Raw genomic sequence first — 19,260 nt, 5'->3', positions numbered from 1 at the left:
GATCCGGTGGCATGGAGCTCTGGACATTTATCCAGACTGAAATAGTTTCGGACATTTTTAAAAAACACCATTCTATTTTGACCATTTATCTGTCGACCTTGAAATATTTTGACCGTTGAAAAATCGAATGGGCCGAGCTTTGACGCGGCGTGGCCAGATTGCGAATAGAAAGTCTTCAATTTGGGCCTCCGTGCTGTCAGACTTCAATAACACGCAACGAGGGGTTCCATGTCGTTGTTAGGTTTTCGGTCGTCGATCGACTTGGACCGCAAAGAGAAGCCCAAATCAGCGATTGCGTCATGGATCCCTAGCAATCTGGGGGACCTTCGCAACTCGATAGTCGATTGGTTTGGATTTCCGCAGGCCTTCCATCTTATGTTGGCTAAAACCTCCTTCTCTCTCCGGCGCGCTTCTTTGCTCTGAATTCGAGTTCTCTGCTTCAGTATGGCGAAGGAGGTGTACACCAGGGAAGAGTTACTTGCGCTGTTGCAGGTACTCAATCAATTTAAATGGCTTAAGTTTATATCTCGTCCTGAGTTTGAGAGCATAGGTTTCTTTCTCCTGATCGAATGTTAGAACTGTCGTAGGGTTTCTGTAGAGCACTGATAATTCTTATTGTTTTGAGATTCGCGTTATAATTCACTTGCTTGGAGTAGCTTTCAGAATGGAGTGGCAGACGAATACTATAGTTTCTGTCGGAATTTGTAGTTTGTACGACGCCTCATAGTGATTTCACCTAGTTTGGGGAATGAGCTTCTTGGCTTAATTGTTCATCGTTTCCAGATTGATATCTGACGATTAAATTATCTTTTTGTATCTCCTTTTCTCTCGCTAATGTAATATTTAATTAATAACTCTCTGTAGGATCTTCAAATTGATTTTTCCAGGTACGAACATCCTGCTGTATTAACAGTTGAAGCTCAGGTAACTGTAATTCTGTATGGAAGAAAAAAGAGAATAAATTATAAATCCAACCTTATCATTTCAATGTTAATTTATATGGAAACTAACGGGAATATATGACCAAATCCACATCAGGCAAAATATGTTGGAAATTTGGGGGGTGGACTCAGTAAGAATCTTTTTTTGAAGGTAGACTTCTGAACAAACTTTTTCTGCTTCAGAATAGTAGTTATTAGAACATGCATTCTATATTGCAATGTCTGTTTTTAACACCTGCAATACTTTCCGCTAATTTGCAGGACAAAAAGAATAGATACTATATTGTTTCTGCATTGGCAGACGCCAAAGTGGACCTAAAAGGTCTGTACACTTTACTAGTGCCTGTGATTCCTGTTAACTTTTTTCCCCTTATATTGAGGGTCTATAAGTCTTGACCCTCCGTCATATGTGCTTGGTATTTAAAGAGAAAAAGTTTATGATCATATATTTATAGTGCGATGTGATTCATGTTGCATTTTAGTCATGCAGTTCTATCTGCGAGACTTGGTTTGGGTAAAGGAGGTCTGAGGATGGCTCCTGAGGAAGCATTGGGTGAGAAACTTAAGGTTAGAAACAACATTTTTCAGGGAAATTCAGGCTGAGATAATTCTTTCACTTTATTTTGTTAGATCTTGCACAGCCTTATTTATTGAACAAATTGATATTGATAATATCGTGGTTTTTTGTTTTCATGTTCCTTGTTTTGTTAGTAATGAGCTCAATTATTGGAGCTTGTGCATTAGACCATCTTAGTTGTCATTAATTTGTTAAAAAAGGCTAAACTATAGAAAATACTCCAAACTTTGTATTGTGTTTCAAAATGCCCCTTTACTTTCAAAAGTTTCAATAATACCCTTAAACAAAAAAAGAAAAAAGAATTAAAAACTGCACTTACCATTGTACTTTATTTATATAAAAAAAAATTGACCTCTCAAAAGCTTCATTAATACCCTTAAACGTAAAAAGAATGTTAAACAATACCCTTTCCGTTAGTACGTGGATGGAATCATGGAAACTGTTGGTACATTTAAATAATACCCCTGCATTTTCATAAGTTGTATTAATACCCTTAATCTTTAACTAAATAGCATTATTTAATTGTTTTTAATCTCAAGGTACTCGTACCCTGCACTTGTGAATTTTTTGCTTGATTCAATTGATAGTATCTGATTTAAATGAAGGATAGGCATTTGAATAGTATAAGGTTAGAGATGACCTGAAGCGGTATGAGGAGTAAATCTTTAGTTTAGATATAAAACACAATTGATTTTAAATTTATAAGTAAGTAGTACTAAAATATAATGATTTTAGTAATGTATATATAACAAACTGTCTGTGATTGAAAGGTGTAAGACTCAAAAGCGAAAAATTTGAGAGTTTCAAGAGTCCCAGGCCGTGAAAAAGAAGGTTATTAACTGAGGGAATCAATAATATCTAATTATCCTTGAAGACTACCGGTTTAGTACTAATTATTTAATTATTTGCAAAAAAATCATTGGTAACACTGGGGATGCATGTAGTGAACCGTAAAGGAGTCAACAAATTGCAAGTATCATCTAGGATGCATGTTATGTGAATTTAATTGGTATTTAGTTCTGTCATTTTTGCATGGCTTTCAGGATTCTGACCGCAAAAGTTACTTTGTGTTTCACCAATTAATCCACACGTTTCATGCACCTTTGCATAGAGATGATTACAATTCAACTGTACAGTTATAGATTTTTATTTAGATAACTTTCATTTAATTACTTATATTGTTGTCTTCATCTGTTGGGTCAGGTGTCCCTGGGTTGTGTTACTCCATTTGCACTCATCAATAAAACAGCACGGTATGCATTAATCAATGTATTCTTTAGTCATTGAGTTTTATTTCCATGCATCTATCAACAGTTTACGGAAATTTTATTCTTGACGTGTTTCATTTTCATTCTCAGTAGTCAGTAGTTTTCTATTCTTTGTTGTTATGTGTATTGTTGCTAGGAAATCTTTCAGATATATCCAGTTATGACTTGAACAGTACATGAAAATTTAGAAATATACAATCTATAAATAGTTGTTAGAAGAGCTAACTTTTTCCGACATTAGGACCTGGGATCATGTGATAATCCATAGGGCAACATATTTCATGTTTGCCATGTTGCCTTTTTATTTTTTGCACATTAACTTTGCCTGAATTGACCATCTATTTATTGTATTTTACTCTAGTTGTTATGTCAGTGTATCCCTTTCCTCGTGCAGGGATGTCGCCTTGTTGTTGGACCAGGGATTTAAAAGTCAAGAATTTTGCTTCTTCCACCCTCTGTCAAACGAAACTTCAATATGTAAGTGAGGTGTAGTTTCATTAATATTTTTCTTCCTTTATTCACCTGAAGAATAGATTGTCGAGACTTCGCCTTTATAGCTGCCCAAATCTGGATTTTTGTGTTGCTATATATTTTCCACTTGCTAGGTAATGTTATGAGGTTCTGCTCTTCAATCTGATGGCTTATTTCATTTGTGTATTTGGGCATGTCTGACAATATCGTATTGTTCCATGTTTATCTTGCTTGATTAACTTTTGAAGTGAAAACTTTTTCTCCCCTTTTATATGTATAGAAAAAAGAACATGATGGAGGTGACTGATCTCCTTTCCTTACTTGAGGGTTACCTTTTTAGGCGGGAGAGAAGTGATGTGAGGTTTTAGAGTCCTGACCTTTTGGAAGGATTCATGTGTAAGTCTTTCTTTTGTCAGTTGATTGATCCTTCTCCCTTAGGTTTATTTGTATTTTTGGTTTTATGGAGGGTTAAGATTCCTAGGAAAGTGAGGTTCTTTAACTGGCAAGTCTTACATACCCGTGCTAACACTATGGATCTTCTTAAGAGAAAGTTGCCCTTGCTTGTGGGTCCCTTGTGTTGCATCATCTGTTGGAAGGCTGAGAAAGACCTGGACCGTATTCTTAGGCATGGTGAGTTCTCTTGTTTGGTTTGGGACCTTTTGTTTTAGATGTTTGGAGTTCTGGGGGCCCACCACAGAGATGTGGGTGTGTTGTTTGAGGAGTCCCTGACCAACCTGCCTTGGGGGGAGAAGACTTGATATCTGTGGCTGGGGGGGGGTGTTATTTTGTGGGTGTTATGGGTTGAGTGTAACAAAATTTTTAAAGGAGTGGAGAGGGACCCTTGTGAGATTTGGTCCCTTTGTGCATTCTCATGTTGCTCTTCGAGCTTCGAATTCGAAGACCTTTTCTAGCTAGTCCCTTGTGCATTATCATGTTTCTCTTTGAGTTTGGAATTCGAAGACCTTTTTTAACCATACTATAGGTGTTATTTTTGCTTAGTTGGACCCCCTTCTTATAGAGGGTTCTCCTCCTTTTTTGTGGGCTGGTTTTTGTTGCCCTTGTATCTTTCATTTTTTCTCAATGAAAGTGGTCAATCAAAAAAATATGTATAGAAAAAAGAGGATTTCTTCCATGTTCATCTTCCATGATATAGCATTCTTGGTCTTGCTAAGTGTGATCGATTAATAGACCGTTGCCTGCTCTTTTATAAGTTAAACTCTAATCCACTTTATATATTGATGTTTCCAGCCATCAATTCCAGTAATCTCGACAAGTTCCTTCAATCGATTGGGAGAGACCCTTCATATGTTGACTTGGAGGTGAATCCGTATCCTCTGATCACTAACTTGATTAAAAATGTTGATTATTTGGTTGATTTTAATTCCCTATGTGCAGGCTAATCCTTCTGTAGGAAAGGATCAACCCCCAGATCTCGCGGGACTTGTTCCATCTGGTTCTTCTCTTGTGCCTGATACTCCAGAGAAAGTATCTTCTCACGCAGATTCTAATGAAAATCACGGTGTTACAGACAAGAAGTCTAAAGCAGTTGCAGGTATCATATGAAGCTTATGCGTATAAGCTATATAGTACAAAAAATCAGTGTAGGGGATGAAATTGTTTGTAGGTTTTGTTGCTTTGTGACTGAAGAACTGGGGTATCTAAATGTTAAGTTCGGTAAGGTTATGTAGTTTTGCCTTTATGTTTATTTGATACTTATGCAGGTAGAGTATTAGAGTTTATTTTCCCACCGCTTTCTAGTCTTTTGGGAACCACTTCTCTTGCTAAATAATAATTGAAGGTCCACTGATTGCATAACTGCTGTATAGCCCGACCATAACATCAAGAAAATCTCTTATGCCTTATTATATATCTGTTAATTGATGTTATCTTTATATGGAAGAATGCCAAATAAGTCAAAATGCCTTATGATTGTTTATTAATCGTGATGATTGGATGGATGTGCTGTCTTCCTCCCTCATTTAAGAACTAGCAATGTTACACCAGCTGTACTAAATAAATGATCTTCTTTTGGCAAAAGTAATGAGTCTCTCCCTTTAAAACAGCGAACACAGTCAAATTATCTACCGCTGTGAAAGTTGGAAAGGACAAACCTGCACCCAAAGGTCGACCATCCTATGCAAATGTGGAAAAATTTGTGGAAGAGATCCTTGATAAGACGTCGGCAATAGTGCTCTCAGAGGTATACTGTTCTTTGTATTAGCATCCACTCAGTCGTCATTGTTCTTTTACTGACGAAGTCAAATTTGACAGCTGACAGAGGAGACTGTTAATAAACATGGAGAACAGTTGGGAGCCGTGGTGTCAAACAGCATTAAGAGACATCTCAGCTCGGAGTTGAACAACCTTTCTGTGAGTATTTTACTTAAAATGGTGATTTTGTTTTCTTCTTCTGGAGCAACGTAAAACAACTTTAAGAGCCTTGCACTTGCTATTTCTAAGTTCAAAAAATTGAATTGCTTACAGATTTTTCATTTAAGTCCATTAGCTTTTCTTTTTACCTTACTTTAAAATGCTGTTTCGCATGAAAAAGAAAAAAAGAAAAGAAAAAGCTGAAGCGTGTGATTTATGATGTATATATTATTGCAGATGATATTTAAGAACGCTGCATACACAGAAGGGTTCCATGCTGGATCTTCCCATAAAGTGAAACATGCATGCTGACATTTTTGTTTGCCTGTGCTTCCAAGCAACTGAAGAAGAGAACTCGGACAGAAGGCGAGTAAGGGCTCTAGTTATGTTCAAGATTCTTTTTAAACGATATATGGTGCCGTAACTGAATGTTTGGCTTGTTATAAGATCTGGTTCCCTGGTGAAGCATCTTTAGCACTACTTCTAAAAGTTATTTTTATTTTCATTAACTTCTCTGATTTCATTTGCTGGTGATTAAGTTCTGCCGTTCCCCTTTGTTTTGTAAAATTGATGACCACCAGCTTAATATTGCTGATGAGTCGCACAGTTTGGGTAATGTATTAGGTTTAATGATCAGAGTGAAAGTTGCAAGCTAATATATGAATTATGAATTTTGGTTTCGTATTAGCATTTGTTTTTCCTCCCTTGGAAGAAACGTAAAATTGCATTTGTGTTAGTAAAAATAACGCTGACCTTGTAAAATTTACATAGAAATTCTTTGGTAATTTTGGTATTTTCTATGCTTATTGTTGAATATTTATTGCATTAGATGGTATAAATTGGGTAGAAATAACAACATCCTGCCATGTAATGGGCCACGGGTGTCAGGTAAATGTTTTAGTTTAGAACATGAAACGTGCTTTGAGCTAACACATTCAAAATGATATACGTTGGAGACTGATCTTTGAGGACAATCTCAATCCTGCAGATCAAAGAGTTGAATCATCTGATTAGTGCTTTGCTTATACCGGAAAATAATTAGACGATATTTGAAAGAAGGCAATGGAGTGGCATGCATACCAAATGTGTACCGTGGTAATGAATCTAAAGAGTACGTTTTTCCTTTCCAGTGTCTTCATATACGCACACATATATTTACATTCCTAACGAAGAGGTTCAAGTAAAATCCAAGTTATTTGTAGCAAAAACATCGACATTAAAAGGACTAAGGAAGAGAGGTAGGACAAACCACCCCTTGAATTAATTTCTGAAAAATGGAATAAAATATCTAGGTCAGAATCTGTGATGGGAAGAACAGAAACTTTTTTACAAGTTCACGTTTCATGCTATTATTTTCAATTTAAGTTCATCAAATTTCTAATGTTCTTTTCTTTATTATCATCATTTGATCTGCTGCATTATGTCACAAAGATGGATTAGGTCTATTTGAACCTATGAGTTTCGGACTTTGCAGCTTTTTAAAGAATGCACAGTCAGCGATAGATCCCTAATTATTGTATGCGCATCCTTAATTAAGCTCATACATATTTTATTTAATCGGATATCAGTATCCCTATTCTGGAGACATTCCTGTAATTTTGAAGAGAAATAAATTAGGCATCACCTCGAGAAGCACTGAAGCGGTTCCGTGGCATTGGACTAATCTGCCTATACCTATTCCGAAATGGCCATGACACCAATTGACTCCACCACCTGGTACATCTTCTCCCGATCCCTTCTTCATCTTCAGAACTTCCCGATGCTCCATTCTCCGGCGTCAACAGTGGCATCTCTTGCCTACAAACTGGGCAAGAGTTATGAAGCCGAAGCCATGGCACTATGCACTCCGAATGGTATATATGCTTACAACTCAATTCCCTTGCTTCTCCCCCGACTTCAAACTCCTCCTTACAAATTGGGCAGTGCACGTCGTTCTTCAGATGCTCTGCTGTTATTTTCACAGTTGGAATCCTCTCGATTGCTTCCTCACTTGCTGGTGGCTGCCCCGGTCGGTCGTTCTGTGTCAGTTCTTCAATTAATTCGTCGAGTTGTGGTCCAGTGAAGTAGTCTCTAGGATCAGCTCTCCGTGGTAATATCGGTTGAATTGGCTGAAGTTGGTCGGGAGGACCGAAAACAATGACAGTTCGAGACCGGTTTGGATTTGGGGGTAGGCCAGAATTGTCCCTCTCATCCAGGCTTCGACCGCGCCACCGTGTTCGCCAGTGAGGCAATTCGTCTCCTTCAGGATCACTAAATGATCTCCTGTCGAAATCGTCGAACCTGTGCAATGGTGGACGGCGACGGTTTGCATTTGGGGTTCCGTTGTTTAAGAGACGAATTGGCTGGTTGAGCATTAGTGAGAGGGCTTCAAGTAAACGGGCTGCTGGCGAGGGATCAAATTGAGGGAGGGTGAGATGGATCTCTTCAATGAACTGTCCGAAACAGCGGGGGCAGGTAAGCTCCGAGGGGGGTGCGGCGGCGTGTGTGACGGTCCGGTGGCATCGGTGGCACCAATAGAGCTGGAAGGTTGTGATATTGTGGTTGTTCGTTGTGCGTTGGGGTGGGCTGAAAGACATGGGTAGATGAATGTTTGGGAGGATTAGTTTTGTTAGTTGGAAATGATTTTGGAAAGGGAATCCGAATATGGGAAGAATTTATATATGGGAAAACGATGAGAGAGGGAGTGGAGAAAGGAATGGCTTTCTGGGTTTGCAGAAGCAATTCTGACATTGCCATCGTCATATCTATCTCTATCCCGAGGTTTAGTTTAGTTTCAGATTGTTTCGTGGAGATTAAGGAAGGGATGAGTGAAATGTGGTACAAACAGTTGTCTTGTTTGTGGGCTCAATTTCCTGCTGTTTCTCCTCTGGGTTTCGGGATGGAGGGAAGATTATTTACACTTGCCTTCTCTCTCTCGTACTTTCTTTCTTCATTATTAATCTAGCTTAAATTGCAATCTTGGGATTCCTCAAGTGACTTAAAAAGTAGGTTAAAGGAAAAATATCCTTTTGGTCTCTTAATTTAGTCCTTGATGTTTTGATTTAGTCCATGAATTTTTAAGAATATATTTAAAACGTCCTATTAAAAAACGGTCATTAAATTTAAACAAAAGACTGTCAAATAATGAAGTGGCAGGATGTGTGGAAAAAAAACTATTTTTTTTTTCTCATCATTATTCTTTCTCTCTCCTCTCCGTCCTCCATCTTTCTTTCTCTCATTCTCTTCTCTCTTAGTCTCCGATCACCTCCTCTCCGTTACTAGATTTCCATAAACATTGGAAAAGAAAAACAAAATAAAGTAATATATACTGCAACAGAAACGAAGGATCATCACCTATTTCTTGATCTACCGTGTTTTCAGTAATGGCAATTGCCAAGGGCTCGGGTGAAATTTGGGGTCTCTGGTCAAAGGGGTGTTGAACTAGAAGCTTTTGGATTGAACTAGAAGAATAAATATCTTTATTTACCATTTGTTGAACTAGAAGCAAGTTTTCTTTAGTTATCTACTGTGTTTATTTACCATTTGGTGAAAATTTATTCATTTACCATTCAAAATTGATTGGAAACATCGCCATATTTCTTTATTTACCATTGGCTGAACTGGAAGCTTTTGGGTTGGAGAAGGTGAGAGACGAGAATAATAAAGATTTTCGTTTCTTTCTTCAATGTTTCTGAAAATTTTTCAATAGAGAGGAGGTGAGAGAATAAGAGAGAGAATAGAGATTGAGAAAAAAATTTAAAAAATAATTTTTTTCAGCTCATCTGGCCACTTCATCATTGGTCAACTTTTTATTTAAACATAATGATTTTTTTTTTTTTTTGAAAGAGAGATCTTTTAAATCTATTTTTGAAAATCAGTGACTAAAATGGCGGGATTAAACGTACCTATTTCTCGAAATTTATAGACCAAAATGATATATATTTTTTTTTAAAGAAAATTGCTTCTATGTGTAGTTAGCTAGTTAGAGTCACTTGTTGAATGGGAATCCATTTTCGGAAATTCTAGGTTTCATGGTTTTGTTGATTCTCAGTATAGACCCATTTTTGGGCTTAATGTCGTTATATTCAGCCCATGACCATTATATCCGTTCCCAAGAGACACATATATAGCCTATTTATTTAGGGACAATCGGATAAATGGTCAAAACAATTAATCAGACCAACTGTACCAAATAGCTCATTTTGATACTATTTAAAATTTACAAATACGATGTAACATAAAATACGATGTATAACATGTTTATTGAGAACGATAGACAATTAGTAAAATGAAACAAGAATGTATGATATTTCTAAGCAAATACAATGTATATTAGAAACAAATAAATTATCGGCTAACCCCGATTTAAGGCAGATTTGCATCCCCATCAAACTTTGTCATAGTTAATGCTAACCATGTTTCTCTTTCCCCATGCGACACTGTAATATGTTGGAGGGACATTTTGGCTGAAGAATCTAGAAGCTGTAATTAAAAAATTGATTACGTATCTTTAAGTTCGAATACTTTAAGAACATTAATCTAATGGCCAAATTCTCACCAATGTTACTGTTCGAGGATAATAAGGATTATAGTCTCAACAATATCTTTCCAATAGGGATTATATTGATCTACAAATTTAAAGTATTGGGGCCATATTCTTACGTATTAATATAACAATTTCGTAACAATTTACTTGTTGAAGAACTACATTGTTATTTTTTATGAAAGTTAAGGACAAAAATGTTTTTAATAATTTATTTATTGACAACCAATTTGAACATCATAGTTTAAGGTTAAATACACTTTCAATCATGAGATTAGAGGTTCAAATTTAATACGTGACTTAAATTACTTATAAGTTGATATTTAATAGGCAATAATATATATATATATATATCAAAATTTTTACTTCAAAGAATGGGTTAAAAAACTGATGCATTTTCATCCTTGTAAGTAATATCCAATTCTTGCAACTTTTAGTTTAACAATATGCAGTATGAGATGTGAACTTGAGCTTCTAATCTCTTGGTCGAAGGTGTATGTCTTAATCATAGCAACGTTCGAATTGATTTTATAATCAAATATTATGAAGAGAGAGAATAGAGAGAGAGGTTTGGTATGAGTTTCTTAGGCAGAGAATTGGGGTTCCTTCACCAAATCCTCACATGATGCTGAGAACTAAAATGTCACACAATAATGGCTTTTGGTGGTTCACCTACATCTTCCCTTGTGTTCCTTCCCAATTCTTTTATTTGCACATCCACTATTTTGACATTTTTCTTTCTATTGTTTTGATTTGGTTGAAGGGTATCCCAAAAAGGCATTGTGTAGAAGTTAGTGTGACATGTTTGACCAAGTAGACTTATTTTAACAAGAATTGAACACTAATTATGAGGTCAGATATTTAAGAGATATATATTGTCCTTCAACAAATATTGGTTCATCATGTTATGAAATACACAATTTCATTAGAATGTCGGTATTTACTATAATAACATAAAAATTAAATGAAATAAAACCATGAATATAGTTTAACTAGTTAAGTCTGAGACTTATATATCATTCGTTTTATGATTGAACTGAAAAATAAATTAGGTGAAAATACTCATATAAATCATTATTGATATTGAAAGACTGAAAAATCTCTCTTTATATAAATGAATGCTTAAGAAAGCAATTTGAACTTTCTCTATGGTCGGTTTTGAACTTTTACAAAGTCAAAATATGAGTCCAATTCATCATTTAATTTAATTAAAGGGAAAAAGACCCTTGAATTTCCTCCTTTACTTTCATGGCAGGCCAAAATTTTTCTCTTTTTCTAAAAAATATAAAATTATATGGACATTTATTTTTGGTTGTTGATAGTTTAGTGGTATAATTATTACAAACACAACACACCTCAGTAATAATTAATTGTGACTTTTATTAAATTACATTTTCATTCATGTAGTTAAGAATATTGAAGTGGAGGTAGGTTTGGGTTCAAGAATTCTTGACTTTACCCATGGTTGATTTAGGTAGAGTTTGAAATTTGAATGATTTGGGGTGATGGAAATAAGGTTATGCGTCATAATGCCATTTCATTGGTTGCTTTCAGGTGTAAATGAATTGTTGATTATCTTAAAAGCTTATTTAGAGTGTTGTCTGCTGAAACTGGATGGGGAGCTAGGGGATCGTGGTCGAGTCCCTTTGGTTCGTCGAGATCCTTTGTCATGTTTGTGGATGTTTCTTAGAGAGGATTGATGTTACAGGTTTGGGCTTGATTCTGTTTGATGAGTTGACAGGGACTAAGTCTATTCAGTATGGTTTCTTAGACCTATATTTGTCACCCATTTGTGCAAATACTCGTGTGATAATTGAAGGATTAAATCTTGCTCTTCAAAATGGGGTTGGTGATCTAACCATGTTTTTCGGTTGTGAGTTCTTAATTGATATGATCAATAAGTTGATTGATCCGTTTTTGGAAGTCCTTCACAAGATTGAAGAGATTTGGAAGCTGCGCTCTTTGTTCATCTTCGTTAATTTTCGTGTTGTTCGTCGTGATTGGAATCAATATGGTTTACACTCTTTGGCCTCACGAGTATTGTTTTTTCTTGGTTAAGTAACTTTCCTGAGTGGCTTTTGTTAAGCTTTTAGTCTGATTTAAGATTTTTCCGCTAGTTGGTGTTTCTTTTTGTTAGTTTTGTATTAGAAAAAATATATATTAAAGTGTAGAGACATGAGACATAAGTGTAAAAACAAGGACTAGCAATAATTTAAAAAAAAAAAAATCGACGATATTAACTTTAACTTTAATTAATTTATCAAAATATAAGGAATCTTTTTAGAGTCATTCCATCTATATATATATGCGCATTCCATTTAAAGGATTGAAATTTACAATTTAAAAGAGAAGACATGAATATATTTAGCCACCTAACCATATGCTTGGAGTGGGTCATACTTGAGATATAGAAAAAGCTTAGAGTGAGATTTCTATATTTACACAACAATAATCTAATATCATAAATTACAAAAACCTTTTTTCAAAAAAAAAAAAAAAAGATTTTTTTTTAATGAAATAACACCCACAAGTAATTATTAGTAAAATACCAATTTCTCGGCAAAGCGAGCATGTTTAATTGATATACAATATGTGTTAATGACCAAAAGATTTGTAGTTCATATTCTACTTTAATGTCTCATTTTAACAAGAGTGGAATTGAATATATCTTTAGTTACCAAGTAAATGCTATGTAAAGTAACATCTTATATTATATGCTAAATTACAAGTTAAGTTTTTGAACTTTGAGATTTTCTATCTATTTGGTCTATAGACTTAAATAAATGTCTAATCAATCTCTAATTTTAAAGAATGTCTAATAGAGGGAAAATTAAAAGGATATATTGTCCTTTTAGAAACTATTTAGGAAAATATTGTTGTTTTCAAACTATTTATAAAAATATTGTTGTTGTTGTTTTTTTTTTAAATAAGTCGAGAGTTGAAAATTCGACCTAGATGGGTCGAATTTTGAACCCTCAACCTTTCCCTTTCCCTTTACATTTGCACGTTGAACTTTGAACCCTCAACCTTGCCTAAAATTATTATTGAGTCTATTTAATTATCATTCCGGAGACCATCCTCATAATTATTTGATGTGGAGAGAACGAAAGACCTTCCTCATTCTGGAGACCTTCCGGATACCTTCCTCATTCCGGATACCTTCCTCATAACACTCATAATTATTTGATGTGTTAAAAATAATTTTGTATTGGGAGAGAACGAAAGAGGGAAGAGTAAGAGAGAGAGCAAGATTATGAGAGAGTGAGATTTGAGAGAGCGAGAGCGAGAGATCTGTACAAATTTTCCTTTTTTTCTTCTTTTTATTATTACACATTCCACCTTCTTCTTTCTTTCTTTCTTTCTTTTTTTTTTTTTTTAATTTTCCATTTTATAAAAACAATTTCTAAAAATATTTTTTTATTATTTATAATTTTTTTAAAAAAAAAGAAAAAAAAAATTCCATCAAAATCTTGGTACCAAATGTACAAAAGGAATCCAAGATCATTATTGTAAAATCTTTTAAACTATTGACCTCACTACTGTGATTAAAATTTCTGTTCTTTATATCAATAATACAGTCTTATTTATAGATTTGCATGTGAAGGTTTTGAGTGTTGATTTGATTTATTATGTCCCCAAATTATTATCTAAAATATGCAAATTTGAATATTGAAGTTTTTTTTTTTACCTAACTTGTTAGTTATTTATGCCAATCCAACTGAATAAATCATAATTTGGCAACCTCATAGAATCCAGATGTGCGCATGAGCGATAGTATTCGAGGGTGGGGCGCGATAGTGCGCTGGAGAACTGCCTCTCGACACCTGCAAGACATTTCTCCAGTAGTACGATCTCGCCATACAACATATGATCGATGAATGGACTGGTCGTACAAAACATCGGGATCAACAAGTCCTGGGTTTAAAGCCATGATCTGAAAAAAAAATTATATTAAAGTTGACTATAATTGAATAGTAGAGAAAAATGTGAGGGTAAAGAATAATGTAAAACTTTATTGATTACAATAAAAAAAAATTGAATATACAATAGATTATTATAAAAAAATTGAATATACAATAAATTATAATAAAAAAATTAAATATACACTATAACAAAATTATTTATTTTTCAATTTCTAACTATCTGGAGCCCGTCTTAGTAATGAAGGACACTTCCTTTGATTATGTCCTAACTGGTTACAAAATCCACATCGTTGTCGAGTGGCTGGTTCTGTCCAATCCATCTCGTTGTGATAACATGAACTTTTCGGTCTACCAAGTTTTCTTAACAACGATGGATCAAGATGTAAGACGGGTATATTAGGGTGCGTGATCCAGTAATCTTTATGCGGTACAGGTTGAAATTGAGGAGAGTAACATCCAGCATACGTTGACAATTTGTAGTAGTCCTCAATAAAATCTTCGTAGTTCATGTTAAAATGTGAGCAAACGGCCATAAAATGTGAGCATGGAATGCCGAATACTTGCCACTTGTTACATGAACAGTACCGCTCGGATCTGTTTAGCCTCAATATTTGAACGTTTTCTCCTTTGACATTGAGACTATGACGTCCGGTCTTCACATGAAACGCACCTTCATACCGATCGTATGATTGTACTTCATGTTTACTAGATCGTGCAGCCCATTTATTTATTTTGTCGTGTGCATACCTGGATTTTTACTCCACTTAGTATTATAAAATATGTTTGAAATAAATTATTAATAAAATATATAAAAAAAATAATATTACCGGGTATATTTATCTTGACGCTCCAATGCATCCCTTATTTCTTCTCTTTTCTCGAAATAGTTCACGCATTTGAAGAATGTTATCTGAGCAAGAGCATTTATAGGCAACATTCGAGCTCCTTTGAGGACTCCAGTTATACACTTTGATAGATTTGTCGTCATCCACCCATATCTGAATTCTCCATCATGTGCTTGAGTCCATTGCTCTAAACTAATGTTGTAAAAAAAACTCAGACAACTCCGATTTATTCCTTTGATATCTTCAATTGCTTTGTTGAACTTTCGAATTTGAAACTGAAACCCGGCACAACAAACATAATTTTTCAATGAATTAAATTTATACTTTTTATTGAAGTTGCTGACGATATGTCGTAAGCAGAAATGATGGTGATATTTCTGTCCCGTCCAACCATTTGCTGGGTTGTTCACTGCTGCAATTATACCAACATGTCGATCTGAAATTAAACACATCTCTTCGTGTGTTACAATTTCTCTCAGGTGTTTCAAGAACCATCCCCATGAGTCTGCGGATTCTTCATCAGCAACGGCAAACGCAAGTGGAAGTAGATGGTCGTTCGAGTCAACTGATGTAGCAATCAACAATTTTCCTCTATATTTACCGTACAAGTGTGTACCATCTATCTGAATGATCGGCCGACACTTATTAAAAGCTTCTATACAGGGACCAAATGCCCAAAATATAGAAGTTAGGATAACATGGCCTTCAATAAGCATTTCTTTAACTCTCCACTCTACACGTATTCCGGGATTGGTCTGCTTAACCATATATAACCACCTGGGCAACAATTTGTAAGACTCATCCCAATCACCGAACACTTTAGCCAACGCTTTTCTTTTTCCCTCCCATACCCTACGGTAAGGAACATGATATCCAAATTTTGATTTGATGTCGGACTGCAGTTGTGCCACACTGATAGATGGTTTTTCTCTTACGGCGTCACAGAACTCTAGTGCAATCATTGATGAATCCAATTGCACGTGACTTTGACTTAGTTCTGAATAAAAACATGTATGCTGCTCATCATACTTAGTGATCTCGAACAAGCCATGCGATTTTTTCTTTATTGTACGAAGTCTCCACTTGCAACCTTCCTCCCACTTCTTACATCGAATTGTCCAAATCATCGGTGTAGATTCAACAACTTCGTATGGTGCGTGACACTTCATTGCAAAACATTTGACCGCGTGTTGTAGCATTTCCTTGTCTTGACAAATCATTCCTTTATACAATTGCATATTGTCAACGTCCACAGGAGCTACAATTGAGTCATATTCCCGAATGCTATCCAATACATTCATATCCAAATCATTGAATGTATCTAAAAGCATCTCATGTTCACGACCATCGAAATCCAACTCTTCAAATTCGTCATCCGTTTCTGTTCTGAAGTTTCTGTAAAGTTGTTAGCCGCCATATCTTCATTATTACATGGGGATGCAACTGACTCAGGATCAGGATCGATACATTGAGTTGGATCTTCAAATTGGTTAAATGATGTATCAGGATCCAACCCTATCATATTTACATTTACATACAAATGCACTACATTTAACTATGGTATTTCCATTGAGAATATCAAGTTCATAGCTTATGCATTCGAAATAGGGAATGACATATATCTTATTGATCCTGATGGTTCTAGATTGAGATGTCTATATATTATTTCTATCTGATTTACTCTCATATCTACACTAAGTAACATCCCAACCATTTGAATGAATTGTTTAAATACAATTTCACTGTTCACATTTATGGTAAAACTCCCACTTCATGGTTGGTCATACTCAACTCCATCAATACCATCAATCATATTACCATTTGTAAACAACAAAAATCCCAAGCATTTGCCTGTCATTTTCTAAAAAAAAAAAAAAAAAAAAAAAAAAAAAAAAAAAAAAAAAAAAAAAAAAGACAAACATCAATTTTTTTGTATTATACTTTTTATAAGAAGTATATTAAAAAATATTAAATTTTTTAGTTTATAAACATAAACTTTTTAAGTTTTATGAACATCAACTTTTTAAACATAACAATAAATTAAACTTTTTATAACTATTTTTAAACATAACAATAAATTAAACTTTTTATAACTATTTTTAAAAATAACAACAAATTAAACTTTTCAAATTAAAATGAGGTAAACTTTTTAAAACTATTTTTTCAAATTTAATACAAAATAAAAAATTAAATTAAATTAAACTTTTTCAAACTATTTTAAACTATATTTTCAAAGTTAATACTAGAAAATATCAACTTATCACAATAAACATAACAACAATAATTTTCATATGAATAAATTAAAATTTTCAAACTATATTAAACTTTTGAAACATACTAAACTTGTTAACTATCACAATAATTTTGTATTAAACTATAAATATCAACTTCTTAAACATAACAATAAACTAAACATTTTAACACTATAAACATGAAAGTTAATACTAAATAAACCAAATATCATAAGAATAAACTAAACTTTTCAAATATCATAAGTTCAACTCACAGATTCGACGGTAGTTCTCTTTTTTCCTTCAAAGTGACAACATTCACCCTTCTTTCCTGTTATTTGTTATCTAACAACAATTACAAAAAATTAAAAAAAAAAACTAGAATCTATATAAAAAAAAAAATAATAATATAAGAACAAAAATAAAATTTATAATTATTCTTAAAAAATAAAAATTTAGTAGAGTAACAAACCAGTATAGTTGTGTGAGAATAATTTGTATTAAACGAAATACAAGAAGAGAAATGGAAATGGAAATGGGAGGAGAGGAAGATGATTTCAAAGACTTATTTTCGAAGGCAGTGAGGGGACAGTGAGCAAATCAAGGGGAGAAGAGTGAGCAAAATCAAGGGCAGTGAGTCTTAAAAAATTATCGAGGGAGTGATTGAGGAAAAATGAAGAGGATGGTGGTTTAAAAGGATGTAGGTCGAGTGTTGAACACTCGACCCACGGGTTTAGGGTGGTTGAAAAGGCATTAAGGCTATGGCAGAGAGGCATGAATGCGTCAATGAATGCATGGAATCGGAGCAGGGGAATCGGATAATGTCAATGCATGCACGGAATCGTGCAGAGGAATCGAAGCAGGGGCAGCATGGTGATATATATGCACTTTTTCAGACTTATAGAAAGTAAATAAAGTGAAGACGATTTCCATATGGTAGACCACGTCAGCTGACTAGTTGACCGTTTAATCCATGTGGCAAACTCAATCTCGCTTTCGCTCACAATCTCGTTCTCTCAATCTCGCTTTTAATCTCGCTCTCTCCTACAATCTCGCTTTCCATCTCACTCTCTCCTACAATCTCGCTTTCAATCTCGCTCTCTCTCACAATCTGCTTCACCCACTTATTTTCCTTATTGAGGGTTGAAGTTTCGACTTATATATGCCAGAACTTCAACATTCAAAAATCTAATATACAAAATTAGCGAGATTCTCTTCTAGAGTGAGATCCTCGTCACAAAATTAGTGAGATTTCCTTTTCCTTGTCGAGGGTTGAAGTTTCGACTTATGTATGTTGAAACTTTAACCCTCGACAATCCTAATTTACGTATTGTTTCCAAGTTTTTCTTTGTTTGTCGAGTTTCCAATGTTCGACCTCTACATTAGTCGAATCCTCAACTCTTGACTTCTAGCCTCGAAATCCCAAAACAACAATATTTCTCTAATAAGTTTCGAAACAACAATATTTCTCTAATAAGTTTTGAAAACAACAATATTAATATTAAAGATCCGTCTAATAGATCTGTGAACTTTCAATTTTGTTTTTGGGAAGTTCCTCACATATATTCAAATTTTAAAATTTAATTGATCTATTAAATATAAATTTAATATATGGTATAGATTAAAGACTTGTTAGACACATAAATGAAAGTTTAAACACCACCATGTTAAACACTTTTTAAAGTTGAAGGACCCTATAAAAATATAATTGAAAGGTTAGAAATCTATTATACACGTTTAAAAATTCACGGATAAAATAGGTAAGGTAATTTAACCCTAGAATAATGATTCCAATCCAATAGTAAAGTGACATTAGCAAAAGAACAAAAAGGAAAAAGGAAAAAAAAGGTTAAAAATAAAAATAAAAGAGTGAAATTGGCACATTTCCTTTTCAAATAGAGGCCTAAGCTTCTTTCAATCCCACCTATGTTGGTATTTTCTTTTGTGATAAGAAAAGGAAGGGTAAATAAACTCCCAAATTAAAGAACCTTTCTTACACCACTTTGCAAATGTACCCTTCTTTTTCCCCTTTATACATAAATAAAAATGGAAGTATGAATAAGAGAGAATGGTTGCATTATTGAGTCTTATATTATTGGAATCTATAAGTAA

The 19,260-nt window shown here is 34.3% G+C and overlaps 2 protein-coding genes across 8 annotated transcripts; one reads left to right on the top strand and one right to left on the bottom strand.

The window, feature by feature from the left end:
• Nucleotides 1–191: 191 nt before the first annotated feature.
• Nucleotides 192–7,008, top strand: LOC120085858 (YbaK/aminoacyl-tRNA synthetase-associated domain-containing protein). 5 transcript variants are annotated; one of them, XR_005484057.2, is made up of 14 exons: nt 192–492; nt 865–924; nt 1,039–1,092; nt 1,203–1,263; nt 1,432–1,508; nt 2,722–2,771; nt 3,181–3,263; nt 4,506–4,576; nt 4,653–4,809; nt 5,321–5,457; nt 5,529–5,627; nt 5,865–5,993; nt 6,457–6,515; nt 6,616–7,008. XR_005484057.2 is itself a non-coding variant. In XM_039042084.2 (12 exons), the coding sequence occupies exons 1-12, from the start codon at nt 445–447 to the stop codon at nt 5,937–5,939; spliced, it is 972 nt and encodes a 323-aa protein (XP_038898012.1). In that variant the 5' UTR covers nt 192–444; the 3' UTR covers nt 5,940–6,314. The 5 variants fall into 5 exon arrangements, 1 of the variants encoding a protein (XP_038898012.1); XR_005484058.2 differs by having other exon boundaries at nt 5,865–5,997; XR_005484056.2 differs by lacking the exon at nt 6,457–6,515.
• Nucleotides 6,390–8,577, bottom strand: LOC120085857 (RING/U-box superfamily protein). 3 transcript variants are annotated; one of them, XM_039042079.2, is made up of 3 exons: nt 7,252–8,577; nt 6,708–6,894; nt 6,390–6,609 (listed from the first exon to the last, which is right to left on the bottom strand). In XM_039042079.2, the coding sequence occupies exons 1-2, from the start codon at nt 8,201–8,203 to the stop codon at nt 6,791–6,793; spliced, it is 1,056 nt and encodes a 351-aa protein (XP_038898007.1). In that variant the 5' UTR covers nt 8,204–8,577; the 3' UTR covers nt 6,390–6,609; nt 6,708–6,790. The 3 variants fall into 3 exon arrangements, with proteins under 3 accessions (XP_038898007.1, XP_038898011.1, XP_038898008.1); XM_039042083.2 differs by having other exon boundaries at nt 6,708–6,790; XM_039042080.2 differs by lacking the exon at nt 6,708–6,894.
• Nucleotides 8,578–19,260: the final 10,683 nt, after the last annotated feature.

The sequence above is a fragment of the Benincasa hispida genome, chromosome 9 (genome assembly GCF_027475165.1).
Source record: "Benincasa hispida cultivar pf3 chromosome 9, pf3_genome.v1.1, whole genome shotgun sequence".
Classification (NCBI taxonomy): Eukaryota; Viridiplantae; Streptophyta; class Magnoliopsida; order Cucurbitales; family Cucurbitaceae; genus Benincasa; species Benincasa hispida.
The sequence above is the reverse complement of the archived record's forward strand: the minus strand, read 5'-3'. Positions and strand labels throughout refer to the sequence as shown.